At 42.5% G+C, this 13,489-nt stretch overlaps 1 protein-coding gene across 1 annotated transcript in view; it reads left to right on the plus strand.

Annotated features, from left to right (window-relative positions):
- atxn10 (ataxin 10) overlaps positions 1 to 10,969 on the plus strand; it is a 29,516-nt gene extending 18,547 nt beyond the window's left edge. The window contains exons 10-11 of the mRNA XM_061914516.1: positions 2,217 to 2,280; positions 6,315 to 10,969. Coding sequence (XP_061770500.1) covers positions 2,217 to 2,280; positions 6,315 to 6,499 — 249 coding nt within the window. The 3' untranslated portion in view covers positions 6,500 to 10,969. The remainder of the gene's footprint in view (positions 1 to 2,216; positions 2,281 to 6,314) is intronic.
- Positions 10,970 to 13,489: the final 2,520 nt, after the last annotated feature.

Raw genomic sequence — 13,489 nt, forward strand, 5'->3', positions numbered from 1 at the left:
AACAACATCCAGAAACGCCGCCGGCTTCTCTGGACTCGAGCTCACCTAAGATGGACTGATGCAAAGTGGAAAACTGTTCTGTGGTCTGACGAGTCCACATTTCAAATTGTTTTTGGAAACTGTGTCCTCTTGAACAAAGAGGAAAAGAACCATCCGGATTGTTATAGGCACAAAGTTGAAAAGCCAGCATCTGTGATGGTATGGGGGTGTATCAGTGCCCAAGGCATGGGTAACTTACACATCTGTGAAGGCACCATTAATGCTGAAAGGTACATACAGGTTTTGGAGCAAAATATGTTGCCATCCAAGCAACATTATCATGGATGCCCCTGCTTATTTCAACAAGACAATACCTAGCCACGTGTTACAACAGCGTGGCTTCATAGTAAAAGAGTGCGGGTACTAGACTGGCCTGCCTGTAGTCCAGACCTGTCTCGCATTGAAAACGTGTGGCGCATTATGAAGCCTAAAATATAACAACGGAGACCCCTTTCGTGTGAAAGACTGAGCATTTCATGGAAGCTGTTTTTATACCCAATCATGGCACCCACCTGTTCCCAATTAGCCTGCACACCTGTGGGATGTTCCAAATAGGTGTTTGATCAGCATTCCTCAACTTTATCAGTATTTATTGCCACCTTTCCCAACTTCTTTGTCATGTGTTGCTGGCATCAAATTCTAAAGTTAATGATTATTTGAACAAAAAAAAAATGTTTATCAGTTTGAACATGAAATATGTTGTCTTTGTAGCATATTCAACTGAATATGGGTTGAAAATGATTTGCAAATTATTGTATTCTGTTTATATTTACATCCAACACAATTTCCCTACTCATATGGAAACGGGGTGTATGTATTATCTGTGCTGCTGTCGTTTCGGATCATTATCCATAACGGCTAATACCCAAGGCTTAAATTTTGTTATATCTAATGATATATATCAATATGATCAAAGTTGATGTTAATAACATACAAAGGGCCAATAAACAACAAGATCCAGGTTGCATTGGTCCCAGGGCACACTTTTGATAGGTACTTGGGGTCAAAGCCTTGCTGATAAAAATCATACTTTATTATACAGTTGTTTTTTTTATTTTTATTAAACTGCATACTTACTGAGAAATCCCTTAAACGGGATCCGGGAACTACATTTTGCCGTGTTTTTTGTTCTGTTTGCTTAAGTGCTTATCGTTTTACATTGCAAGCGAGAGGCAGACTGCTGTATCAAACCGCACAAGTGGACGACTACGGAGCGGAAATGAGTTGAATCTAACTCCCGTGTTCTTTTAGCCCAGCGCTTTTGTTTCTCACTCGCCCACTACCGCCGCTTCGATTTTATCAGTTTGCCTCCATCGCCTGCTGTCAGCATCTCAGTCGTCACATTAGGATAAATATTACAGCGGTCGGGGGAGGAGCTGGCCTCTGCCTGTGCCGCAGTATAGGCCGAGTCGCATTTAATAGGAAGCGATTGATGGAATGCTTGCGGGATGGACCCCCTGGCTTGGCCTCTCTGTAATATTTATGGATGCTGATCTGTGGTCTGTCATTGGTCAGAAATCACCCCTGTCTCTGTTTTCACCAACATCCCTTCCAGTAAACCACATTTGAGTCTGTTCACCTTTGGGACAGATTGTAACGTAAGAGTCCTCGCTAAGTGTGGAACTGGATGCGCACAAAGCTCAAGTCCGCTTGCTTACTGTCCTGTTTGTTCTCTTTTCTGACAACACAAATGCCGTTATTAGTCCTGGCGCTCCCTCCGGTGTATTTGGAAAGTAACCGCCGTGACAAGTGGAGGTCAGCGGCGAGCAAATACAATAATTGAGCTGATGGACGCAAATAAATGATAAGAAGCAGATGATGCTGTTGTGACACGGCTCAGGCGAAGCCACAACTATGCCGCTGCTTCGAATTTCCCCTCGTAGGTATCGTTTGCCTTCAAATAATCACACGGAATTTTTAAACAAGGGCTTTATTTTCTCGATTACTATAAGAGACAAAAACATTGGTTGGGTTCAGCAGGGAACAGCTGCAAAACAATTTAAACAGACAAAAAGGTTGTTTTAATGAACACAAAGGACAATAGTTACATGTTTTAAGAGAAGAAAAATAGTTAGTTAAAGCCTTATCCAATATCAAAACTATCAACAAAGTGAAAACCGGAAGAAAATCAATTGTGAACGGAATTATTAATCAATATTAAATGTGTTTTTCTGCAGGTCAGAGAACTGGAAGGCCTCCCACTCATTTTGGACAACTGCAACATAGACAGCAACAACCCATGTATCCTTTGCTCATAGCATCTGTGTTTACACGCCTAATGTACAGTATCGGACATTCATGACTGACGCATTTTTTAGCTTTAGGAATATACATCATCAAATCTATTAGTTAAACTGAACCACAAGTGGGGTATATTTTCTTGTGCAGTAAAGTAAAATATGTCAATTAAAAATTGGTATTTTCAAAATTAGTTGCAAAGTAACATACCAACTATATTTATACAGTTCATTAGCTGAAATCAGTTGCCATGGCGACACTTTTAGGCCTCTATAATGCAATTGGATCAGTCGACTCACCACCTGCATTGGAAGCAATAGAATTACTTTTCAGAGATTGTTTGTTGTACAAAAGTGTTGGCTTTTTTGGGTAAATTTCACAAGTTTTCTTTACTGTTACTTTAAATCCCTGCTTCTCAATTATTTACTTCTACATTTTTTCGGATCCCTACCCCACTGCGACTACAGATGGTATAACTTATTTATAACATTGTTATAAGTACACCTCTGCATAACATTGTATCCCAGTGGCAGGCTGTGCATTTTACACTTAGGCCTTCATTGATGTCCTACTTATTCCCACTTTAATAATTACCTCTCATAATACTATCATTTATGTCAGCACATGACCACAGCTGAAGAAATATTTGACAGAAAAACACCTGTGCACTACTGGGAATCAAATCACCTCAACATAGTGCAAAATCGCCTACCTTACGGGGCTTTTAAAAATCAATATACCTGCATCAGCAATTAAAACATATCTGTGTGTGGTACTGTCAAAATTAAAATAACTGTACAAACATGTTAAATGTGAAAAAATAACTAAATTAAATATTTGAACCCACAATTTGCAGAATTAATTGGAAGCCGCAAGTCAGGGGTACTGCTCATAATTGGTTGTTTCGATTGAAGGTGGCAGACAAACCCTCTTGACCGGCTGGGACAAGTTAGCTAACTTTGGGGGTGCCTCATGAGATCTAACTTCTCTTGAAATGTCCGTCTTGAAAGTGGCCTTGCAAGTAGATACCTGCAAACTAATCAATGATTTCCTCTCCTTCGGCCATTGTGGGTTAAAAAAGCAAGTAGAGATCAGATTTCTCTGCTCGTCGCGTGTGACTCCAATGCTTTGATTTGCATAAGACTTACTTATCTCGCAACACACAACTTGTGATTGGATACTGTCACACGAGAGTATCCAATCACAGGAGGCGTTTATGTCACAGTCAACTTGCTTTCATCTGTCAAAAACTCATGATCATCATTGACCTAGTCAGTGGCCTAGTGGTTAGAGTGTCCGCCCTGAGATCGGTAGGTTGGGAGTTCAAACCCCGTCCGAGTCATACCAAAGACTATAAAAACATGGGACCCATTGCCCCCCTGCTTGGCACTCAGCATCAAGGGTTGGAATTGGGGGTTAAATCGCCATAAATGATTCCCGGTCACGGCACCGCTGCTGCTCACTGCTCCACTCACCTCCCAGGGGGTGATCAAGGGTGATGGGTCAAATGCAGAGGACAAATTTCACCACACCTAGTGTATGTGTGACAATCATTGGTATTTTAACTTTACTTTAACTTTATCTGACTGGCTATCACAGCTGTTTATCAACTGTATGTGCACTGTTCACCTACAATGCACGGACTGCTACATTGTTGATTCAGAAGGCCTTGGGCAGATTTGATACAGCGCTGGCAACAAGCTAGTTGAGTTCTGATTGAATAAAAGCTCTCCTGTAAACACAGCAACACTGAAGCCTAATATGACATGAATATGAAGAATATTGTTATTTATTTAGGGAAAGTAAATTAAAAATAAAGTAAACTTTTCTCAATTTATGATCATGATAATCTCCAGCACCCCGCGCAACCCCAAAAAGGACAAACGGTAGAAAATGGATGGATTTGTGTTAGGCCCTGTGCTGGCCCTGACACCCAACCACAGTTTTATCCATTTTAACATTAAAGAAATATAGATCAGCTTAAGAGAAAGAATAGCTTTGGTGGCCTGGTGGTTAGAGTGTCCGCCCTGAGATCGGTAGGTCGTAAGTTCAAACCCCGGCCGAGTCATACCAAAGACTATAAAAATGGGACCAATTACCTCCATGCTTTGCACTCAACATTAAAGGTTGGAATTGGGGGTTAAATCACCAAAAAATGATTCCCGGGCGAGGCACCGCTGCTGCTCACTGCTCCCCTCACCTCCCAGGGTGTGATCAAGGGTGATGGGTGAAATGCAGAAAATAATTTCGCCACACCTAGTGTGTGTGACAATCATTGGCACTTTAACTTTAACTTAACTATTATTTTTTTTTGGCCCTGCGATGAGGTGGCGACTTGTCCAGGGTGTACCCCACCTTCCACCCGATTGTAGCTGAGATAGGCGCCAGCGCCCCCCACGGCCCCAAAAGGGAATAAGCGGTAGAAAATGGATGGATGGATTATTGTTTTTTATTTTCTACCAGAAAAAAATTAAACTGCAAGTAAAAATACATATATTTAACATTTTTGAATAAAATTACATTTGAATGAATACGTTTTTTAGCAATTGAATACATTTGAACTATAAACATTTTTTTGACCGACTTGAACCCTTTTGATACTGGAAATACAAAAAAAAAAAACTAAATACGTTCAAATTGATCAACATCTAACAATTTTAACTTGCAAAACAAAAATAATTCAAACAAATTGTGCTGATTTTTACTTTTATTAAAATAATTAATTCAGGATTCATTTTTAACTTAAATAATGATTTTTGGAGGGGATGAAAAAGCGTAAAGGATAAGGCAGCTTTTTTTTGATCAAATTGGAATTTACTAACGAGTGTATTTTACAACACAGCAGCAACAAAACCAATGTTGTAATAGCAGTAGAGAGCAAACTGTTTAGTCAGCATTAATAGGGCTGATTATTTTCAAGACGAGTAAAGAGGCAGCGGCAGGATTCGTCATACAGTGGGGCAAAAATGTATTTTTGTCAGCCAGCGATTGTGCAAGTTCTCCCACTTAGAATGATGACAGAGGTCTGTAATTTTCATCATAGGTACACTTCAACTGTGAGAGACAGAATGTGGAAAAAAAATTGAGGAATTCACATTGTAGGAATTTTAAAGAATTAATTTGTAAATTATGGAGGAAAATAGGTATTTGGTCAACCATTCAAAGCTCTCACTGATGGAAGGAGGTTTTGGCTCAAAATCTCACGATACATGGCCCCATTCATTCTTTCCTTAACACGGATCAATCGTCCTGTCCCCTTAGCAGAAAAACAGCCCCAAAGCATGATGTTTCCACCCCCATGCTTCACAGTAGGTATGGTGTTCTTGGGATGCAACTCAGTATTCTTCTTCCTCCAAACACGATGAGTTGAGTTTATACCAAAATGGATACATGGATGATACAGCAGAGGATTGGGAGAATGTCACGGGTCAGATGAAACCAAAATAGAACTTTTTGGTATAAACTCAACTCGTCGTGTTTGGAGGAAGAAGAATACTGAGTTGCATCCCAGGAACACCACACCTACTGTGAAGCATGGGGATGGAAACATCATGCTTTGGGTCTGTTTTTTTGCTAAGGGGACAGGATGATTGATCTGTGTTAAGGAAAGAATGAATGGGGCCATGTATCGTGAGATTTTGAGCCAAAACCTCCTTCCATCAGTGAGACCTTTAAATGGTAGACCAAATACTTATTTTCCACCATAATTTACAAATAAATTGTTTAAAATTCCTAGAATGTGAATTCCTGGATTTTTTTTCACTTTCTGTCTCTCACAGTTGAAGTGTACCTACGATGAAAATTACAGACCTCTGTCATCATTTTAAGTGGGAGAACTTGCACAATCTGTGGCTGACTAAATACTTTTCTGCCCCACTGTATGCAGCTCCTGCCGTCTTGTGGTGATAAATAAAAATAACATTGGGCGGTTGCATACAGCCACAGCTGTTTTTTTTTAATCTTGTGCCAGTTAGACGTTCCTCTGCTGTTAATTGGAGCATGTCTTGAAATTAAACAACTTTAACCGACACTTCCAGTCATCAGTCAATGGGCCATTTTCGCTATCCGCAACCTCCTGGAGCACAATCGGAAGAATCAGGAGCTGGTGGCCTCCCTGGAACGCCGTGGGGCTGCCGACTACTCTGCGCTCAGGGAGCTGGGCTTCCAGGTGGAGGAGAGAGATGGCAGCTTGCTGCTCAAACCAGTCAGGAAAGATGCTTGACCTCCTCCGGGAACACAGGTTTTCATGTGAAGAATTCACACCGGCAGGAACCAGGAACATGCTTGCAGTAATATTAGTCACTACCTTCGCAACACAATAAGGCTCGAAAGGCCATGGGATTTCGCAATGCATTGTGGGGCTGGGTAGCCATTGTTTGTGTTTGTTTACATGGCTGTACTTAACCAGGGGTATTGTGAGAGTGAGCAACAAAGTGGATTAAATCGTACAAAAAAAAACTAGACCCTGTCCCAATTATTAGCCCCCTTGAAAATAAGTAAAATTGGTGGAATTGATCCAAATGAGCATGTCCAATATACAAGATTCGAGCAAGCTGCCGAATGTGTCCTGTATCTCCATAGTCACCCAGGTCAGTTTTTATACAGGCCAAACATTTCGGAATGCATAGTCAGTTCACTTGTTCACGAGTGGGGGAAGAGTGGATCGTGAGATCGACAGGCGGATCGGTGCGGCGTCTTCAGTAATGCAAACGTTGTATCGATCTGTTGTGGGGAAGAAGGAGCTGAGCCGGAAGGCAAAGCTCTCAATTTACCGATCGATCTACGTTCCCATCCTCTTGGGTCATGACCGAAAGGATAAGATCACGGGTACAAGCGGCCGAAATGAGTTTCCTCCGCCGTGTGGCGGGGCTCTCCCTTAGAGATAGGGTGAGAAGCTCTGTCATCCGGGAGGAACTCAAAGTAAAGCCGCTGCTCCTCCACATCGAGAGGAGCCAGATGAGGTGGCTCGGGCATCTGGTCAGGATGCCACCCGAACTCCTCCCTAGGGAGGTGTTTAGGGCACGTCTAGCCGGTAGGACCCAGGACACGTTGGGAAAACTATGTCTCCCGGCTGGCCTGGGAACGCCTCGGGATCCCCCGGGAAGAGCTAGACGAAGTGGCTGGGGAGAGGGAAGTCTGGGCTTCCCTGCTTAGGCTGCTGCCCCCGCGACCCGACCTCGGATAAGCGGAAGATGATGGATGGATGGATGGATAGTCAGTAAAGGCTCACAGACAAACCAAACTTCAAGATTTTTACATCAGAAAGAAAAGATTGTTGTCTTTTCAGAGGTACGTCAACAGGACTTGTCACTGAGTCGTGTCAACTGAAAAAAATTGGTTTCAAACTAAATATATTTTAAGTCCGAAATACAAATGCATCAATGTGGGAAAAATGCAAAGTCTTGTCAGATCTATAAATAAGCGTGTTTTTTTCCCCCCCTATATACTGTACTTTGTGTCACACACGGGTTAGTGCGTGTGCCTCACAACAGAAAGGTCATGGGTTCGATTTCTGGGCTCGGGGTCTTTCTGTGTGGAGTTTGCATGTTTTCCCGGTGACTGCGTGGGTTCCCTCCGGTTACTCCGGCTCAAAGACGTGCACCTGGGGATAGACTGATTGGCAACACTAAATGGTCCCTAGAGTGTGAATGTTGTCTGTATGTGTTGGCCCTGCAATGAGATAGCGACTTGTCCAGGTTGTACCCCGCCTTCCGCCCGAGTGCAGCCGGGATAAACTCGAGCACCCCCCACCACCCCGAGAGGGACAAGCGGTAGAAAATGCATGGATGGATACTGCACGTTGTCAGACTAACCGCTTACTAAATGCTACGTGCGACAGAATAAAACGTGCTTTGATTCAAACGTTCCAGTGGGAAAATGCCGTGAATAAATCGTTCACCTACTCAGTGGCCTAGTGGTTAGAGTGTCCGCCCTGAGATCGGTTGGTTGGGAGTTCAAACCCCGGCTGAGTCATACCAAAGACTATTAAAAATGGGACCCATTACCTCCCTGCTTGGCACTCAGCATCAAGGGTTGGAATTGGGGGTTAAATCACCATAAATGATTCCCGGGCGCAGCACCGCTGCTGCCCACTGCTCCCCTCACCTCCCAGGGGGTGATCAAAGGGATGGGTCCAATGCTGAGGACAAATTTTTCCACACCTAGTGTGTGTGACAATCATTGGTACTTTAACTTTAACTTTACCAGGTGATGGCGTTAAAAGTCATGTTTGTCTAACAGCTGCTATCCAGGCTATTCACTGTCTCTTCATTAGCTCACTAACTCGACTTCTTTGGGCTTTGCTTTCACGCTGGAAATGAGAAAAGTCAAACAAAATATATATATATTTTTTTTGCCTGAGGCGATCTTGACCACGATTGTGGCAATTAATGCTGCCGCACGTTCACGCCATGTTTTGAACTTTGTACAAAACTTGAGGAAAGCACGTTCAAGCCATGTTTTGAACTTTGTACAAAACTTGAGGAAAGAGGCTTGTTTTCCATCCGATCATCCATTCATCCATTTTCTATCGCTTATTCCCTTTGGGGTCGCGGGGTGCTCTGGTGCCTATCTCAGCTACAATTGGGCTGAAAGAAGGGTACACCCTGGACAAGTCACCACCTCATCACAGGGCCAACACAGATAGACAGACAACATTCACACTCACATTCACACACTAGGGCCAATTTAGTGTTGCCAATCAACCTATCCCCAGGTGCATGTCTTTGGAGGGGGGAGGGAACCCACGCAGTCACGGGGAGAGCATGCAAACTCCACACAGAAAGATCCCGAGCCCGGGATTGAACCCCAGACTACTCAGGACCTTCGTATTGTGAGGCAGACGCCAGAGTGAAGTCTTGTTTTCAGCCATGTAAATAAGTAACACCGAGTCCAGCAAGACCCACAATGCATTGCGTTAGTACGTCACACTTTCAAGCCTTCTCAATACATCCTTGCTAAAACTAAGCTTTAGGACCTCTTGTATGGTCTCACCCAAAATCCTTGGAAATGAAGATAAAGGCAATGCTGGTTAAAATAATTATTTGTCCTGTAATCCAAAGACAGATACCTCTACAGTTTTCAGGCTTTTCTAATCTTAACCAGGGTTAAATCCCAAACTGCATCACCCAATGAATACATGTAACAAATATTATTTAAAAAAAACTTACCATAGAACAGGGGTAGGGAACCTATGGCTCTGGAGCCAGTTGTGGCTCTTTTGATGACTGCATCTGGCTCTCAGATAAATCTTATCTGAAATTACTTAACAGAATAAGTAATTAATAATTCCGCTGGTAATCGCAGTGTTAAAAATAACGTTCAAAATATAAAACATTCTCATGCATTTTAATCCATTTGTCCGTTTTCTACCGCACCTGTTCAAGAGGGGCGGTATAGCTCGGTTGGTAGAGTGGCCGTGCCAGCAACTTGAGGGTTGCAGGTTCGATCCCCGCTTCCGCCATCCTAGTCACTGCCGTTGTGTCCTTGGGCAAGACACTTTACCCATCTGCTCCCAGTGCCACCCACACTGGTTTGAATGTAAAAAAAATTAGATATTGGGTTTCACTGTTTCACCTGTTCAAGAGGGGCGGTATAGCTCGGTTGGTAGAGTGGCCGTGCCAGCAACTTGAGGGTTGCAGGTTCGATCCCCGCTTCCGCCATCCTAGTCACTGCCGTTGTGTCCTTGGGCAAGACACTTTACCCACCTGCTCCCAGTGCCACCCACACTGGTTTGAATGTAAAAAGAATTAGATATTGGGTTTCACTATGTTAAGCACTTTGAGTCACTTGAGAAAAAGCGCTATATAAATATAATTCACTTCACTTCACTTCAAGAAGTCGCATTAATGGTAAGATGTATTTTATTTATTATTGGTTAGCTTCAGAATAACAATGTTATTAAAAAGAATTAGAGACTTATTATACTCTCAAAATGTTGGTCTTACATAAAAATGCATGCTTTTAGTTGTATTCAGTGTTTTAAAAAATATTATACGCCTCTCACGGAAATACATTTTAAAATATTTGGCTTTAATGGCTCTCTCCGCCAAAAAGGTTCCCGACCCCTGTCATAGAAATATTGTCTATATTGCATTAACAATCATGTTTATACTCATTGCATGCTCATAATCCTAACTAAATGCACTGTTTTGTAGATAAATGCTGTGTCAAAGGGTTTAAGACATTCAATCTACCTATTTGAGTCTTTCACTATGTCACTGCTTTCCTCCTAACCTGTAATTTACTTTTGTTCTGGCGATTAGTGGTAGAGTCAGAAGCGATAATCTGTCCTGACATCTCGACAATGTAGCGCGTTATAGAACCTGCCCTACCCTGTTTTCTCTGCCTGGCGTTTTTTTTTTTTTTTTAATGACAAGATGCACTGAAACAATCAACCGGACTCTCCCCTCAATCCGCCGCCATGGTGGAGGGAGCTTATATGGTTCCGGTCCCCAAGGATTTCAGACAGCTAACAAAACAGCGTTTACTTGCGCTCCAGCGGCTGGCTGCAATGCTTTTGAGCCTCACAGGAAAGCGGCTGTGCGAGTCAGCCAGGGTTTGAATGAGGCAGCGTGGCCACCACACATTACTCTGGGCTTTACCATATCAGCGTTTTATACCACATTGTGTTCCTGTCTCCCGGATGCAAAATACTTTATTACAAGGCTTAATAAATATGTTTGCGACCCAACACGTTTTGTAATGACTTTATTTAAGCCAAGAATGTAACATAAAACACATTGTGGAAAATGACTAGTAGAAACTTAGGCTACTTAAAAAAAAAAAAAACTATTTACATGAATAGAAATTGCAAATAACTTAAGCTCTCAAAAGACACAAAAGTAAACACTATTTTTTTTTTTTTTCCCAATGGTGACGTTGTTTCTCCCCATGTATAAATGACATAAAGTGCCATGTTCCTCATATAAAAATATACTCTTCAAATTGTTTTGTAAGTTGGACAATGGGTGATGGACCCAAAATAGCTAGTGTGTGGTTAAGGCACATGCCATCCACCCAGGCGGGCTTAAATGGCGCTTTTGTGCACGCCATTCATGGGAATGCTCACCGTATTCCAACCTGGTCGTGGCAGACAAAACAATGAGCACAGTCGGGGATGGAAAGTGCCGTTCACACTCACGACGAGCTTGGATGCTAAAAATAGAACTGCCATACCTTATGCCTAATCAATAGCTCAATGCAGGGGTGTCCAAACGTATTCCACCGAGGGCGGCAAGTGCTAAAGTTCAAGAATCCAGAACCAATTTTTATACGTTTTGTGCATCAGTGATGCTCAAACCAAATCAATGTAGGTTGACAAATGCTACGCTGTCTGAACAAAGCAACGTATTAGCTCAGTGCAGGGGTGTCCAAGTTGCGGCCCGGGTACCATTTGAGGCCCGCAGCTATTTTTTTAATGGCACTTTGTAAAAATAAGATTGAATAAATATATATATATATTTATATATATATATCCGTATACATAATTTTAATTTTCCTGAAGGAACTCTCCTGAAGGAATCAATAAAGTACTATCTATCTATCTATATAAAGAAAGCATTGGCCCTTTGATGAGGTGGTAACTTGTCCACGATGTACCCCGCCTTCCGCCCGAATGCAGTTGACATAGTTTCCAGCACCCCCCACGACCCCGAATGGGACAAGCGCTAAAAAATGGATGGATAAGGAAAGCATAAAAAGTGGAATAAAAGAGCAACAGGTGAAATCTACATACCGTATTTCCTTGAATTGCCGCAAGGCATATAGTATGCACCTACCTTGAATTACTACCAGGTCAAACTCGCTTCGCAAAATAATTAGCGCATGCTTAGCATTATCACGAGTGACACTTCCCCTGTCATTATTTTCAAAATGGTGATTTTCAAAATTAAAATCACATAAAGGGAAGAAGATTAAGAGCTATTCAGTAGGATCTAAGGTCCAAGCTTACATCACACTCAAATTTTTACTGCATGCCTTTGGTAAGTGCCGGAGCGAGAAGAGGTTTTAAAAATAATTAGCGCATGCTTACTTTTACCGCATGCCTTTGGTAAGCGCAGGAGTGAGAAGAGGTTATAAATTAATTAGCGCCCCGGCGGCAATTCAAGGAAATACGGTATTTCGGCATAGCTCGGTTGGTAGAGCGGCCGCGCCAGCAACTTGAGGGTTGCAGGTTTGATTCCCACTTGTGCCATCCGAGTTACTGCTGTTGTGTCCTTGGGCAAGACGCTTTACCCATCTGCTCCCAGTGCCACCCACACTGGTTTAAATGTAACTTAGATATTGGGTGTCACTATGTAAAAGCGCTTTGAGTTGCTTGAGAAAAGCGCTATATAAATATAATTCACTTCACAATTCACTTATTTGCCAAAACTCCCGATTTTCCCTGTAGAGTCCCGAATTTCAGAGCCCCTCATGAAAATCTTCCACGGCCACCATTTTCAGGAATTTCTCCCGAATTCCACCCGGACAACAATATTATTACACCATCCTTCAGTGGGCACCGTTTCCGGCGGAGTAATAATGGTTACAGCTCTAAGTCAAGCGCGGCAATCAGAACAGAAGAAGGAGCAGAAGAAGAGACTTCATGTCACGGACATGGTGAGTAAGAAGACAAAATTTGCGTTCTCTGTGTATGTATAGAATAGAATGGACTTTATTGTTATTATATTTGCAAATAACGAGATTAAGGATTCCAATTTAAAGTGCGGTAGTGGAAACAAATATGGGATAAAACTAAATTACACATACCCGCAGCTGTTGTTGTATAGCATGTCTTAATTTCCTTTTGATGATTCTGGCATTCTAGCATATATTGCACAGATTGATGGCTAATCCATGCAATGTATGTTTTGTGTGTGTGTGTGTGTGTATATATATATATATATATATATATATATATATATATATCCATCCATCCATCCATCCATTTTCTACCGCTTATTCCCTTTTGGGGTCGCGGGGGGCGCTGGCGCCTATCTCAGCTACAATCGGGCGGAAGGCGGGGTACACCCTGGACAAGTCGCCACCTCATCGCAGGGCCAACACAGATAGACAACATTCACACTCACATTCACACACTAGGGCCAATTTAGTGTTGCCAATCAACCTATCCCCAGGTGCATGTCTTTGGAAGTGGGAGGAAGCCGGAGTACCCGGAGGGAACCCACGCATTCACGGGGAGAACATGCAAACTCCACACAGAAAGATC

The sequence above is a fragment of the Nerophis ophidion genome, linkage group LG10 (genome assembly GCF_033978795.1).
Source record: "Nerophis ophidion isolate RoL-2023_Sa linkage group LG10, RoL_Noph_v1.0, whole genome shotgun sequence".
In the NCBI taxonomy this organism is placed as follows: Eukaryota; Metazoa; Chordata; class Actinopteri; order Syngnathiformes; family Syngnathidae; genus Nerophis; species Nerophis ophidion.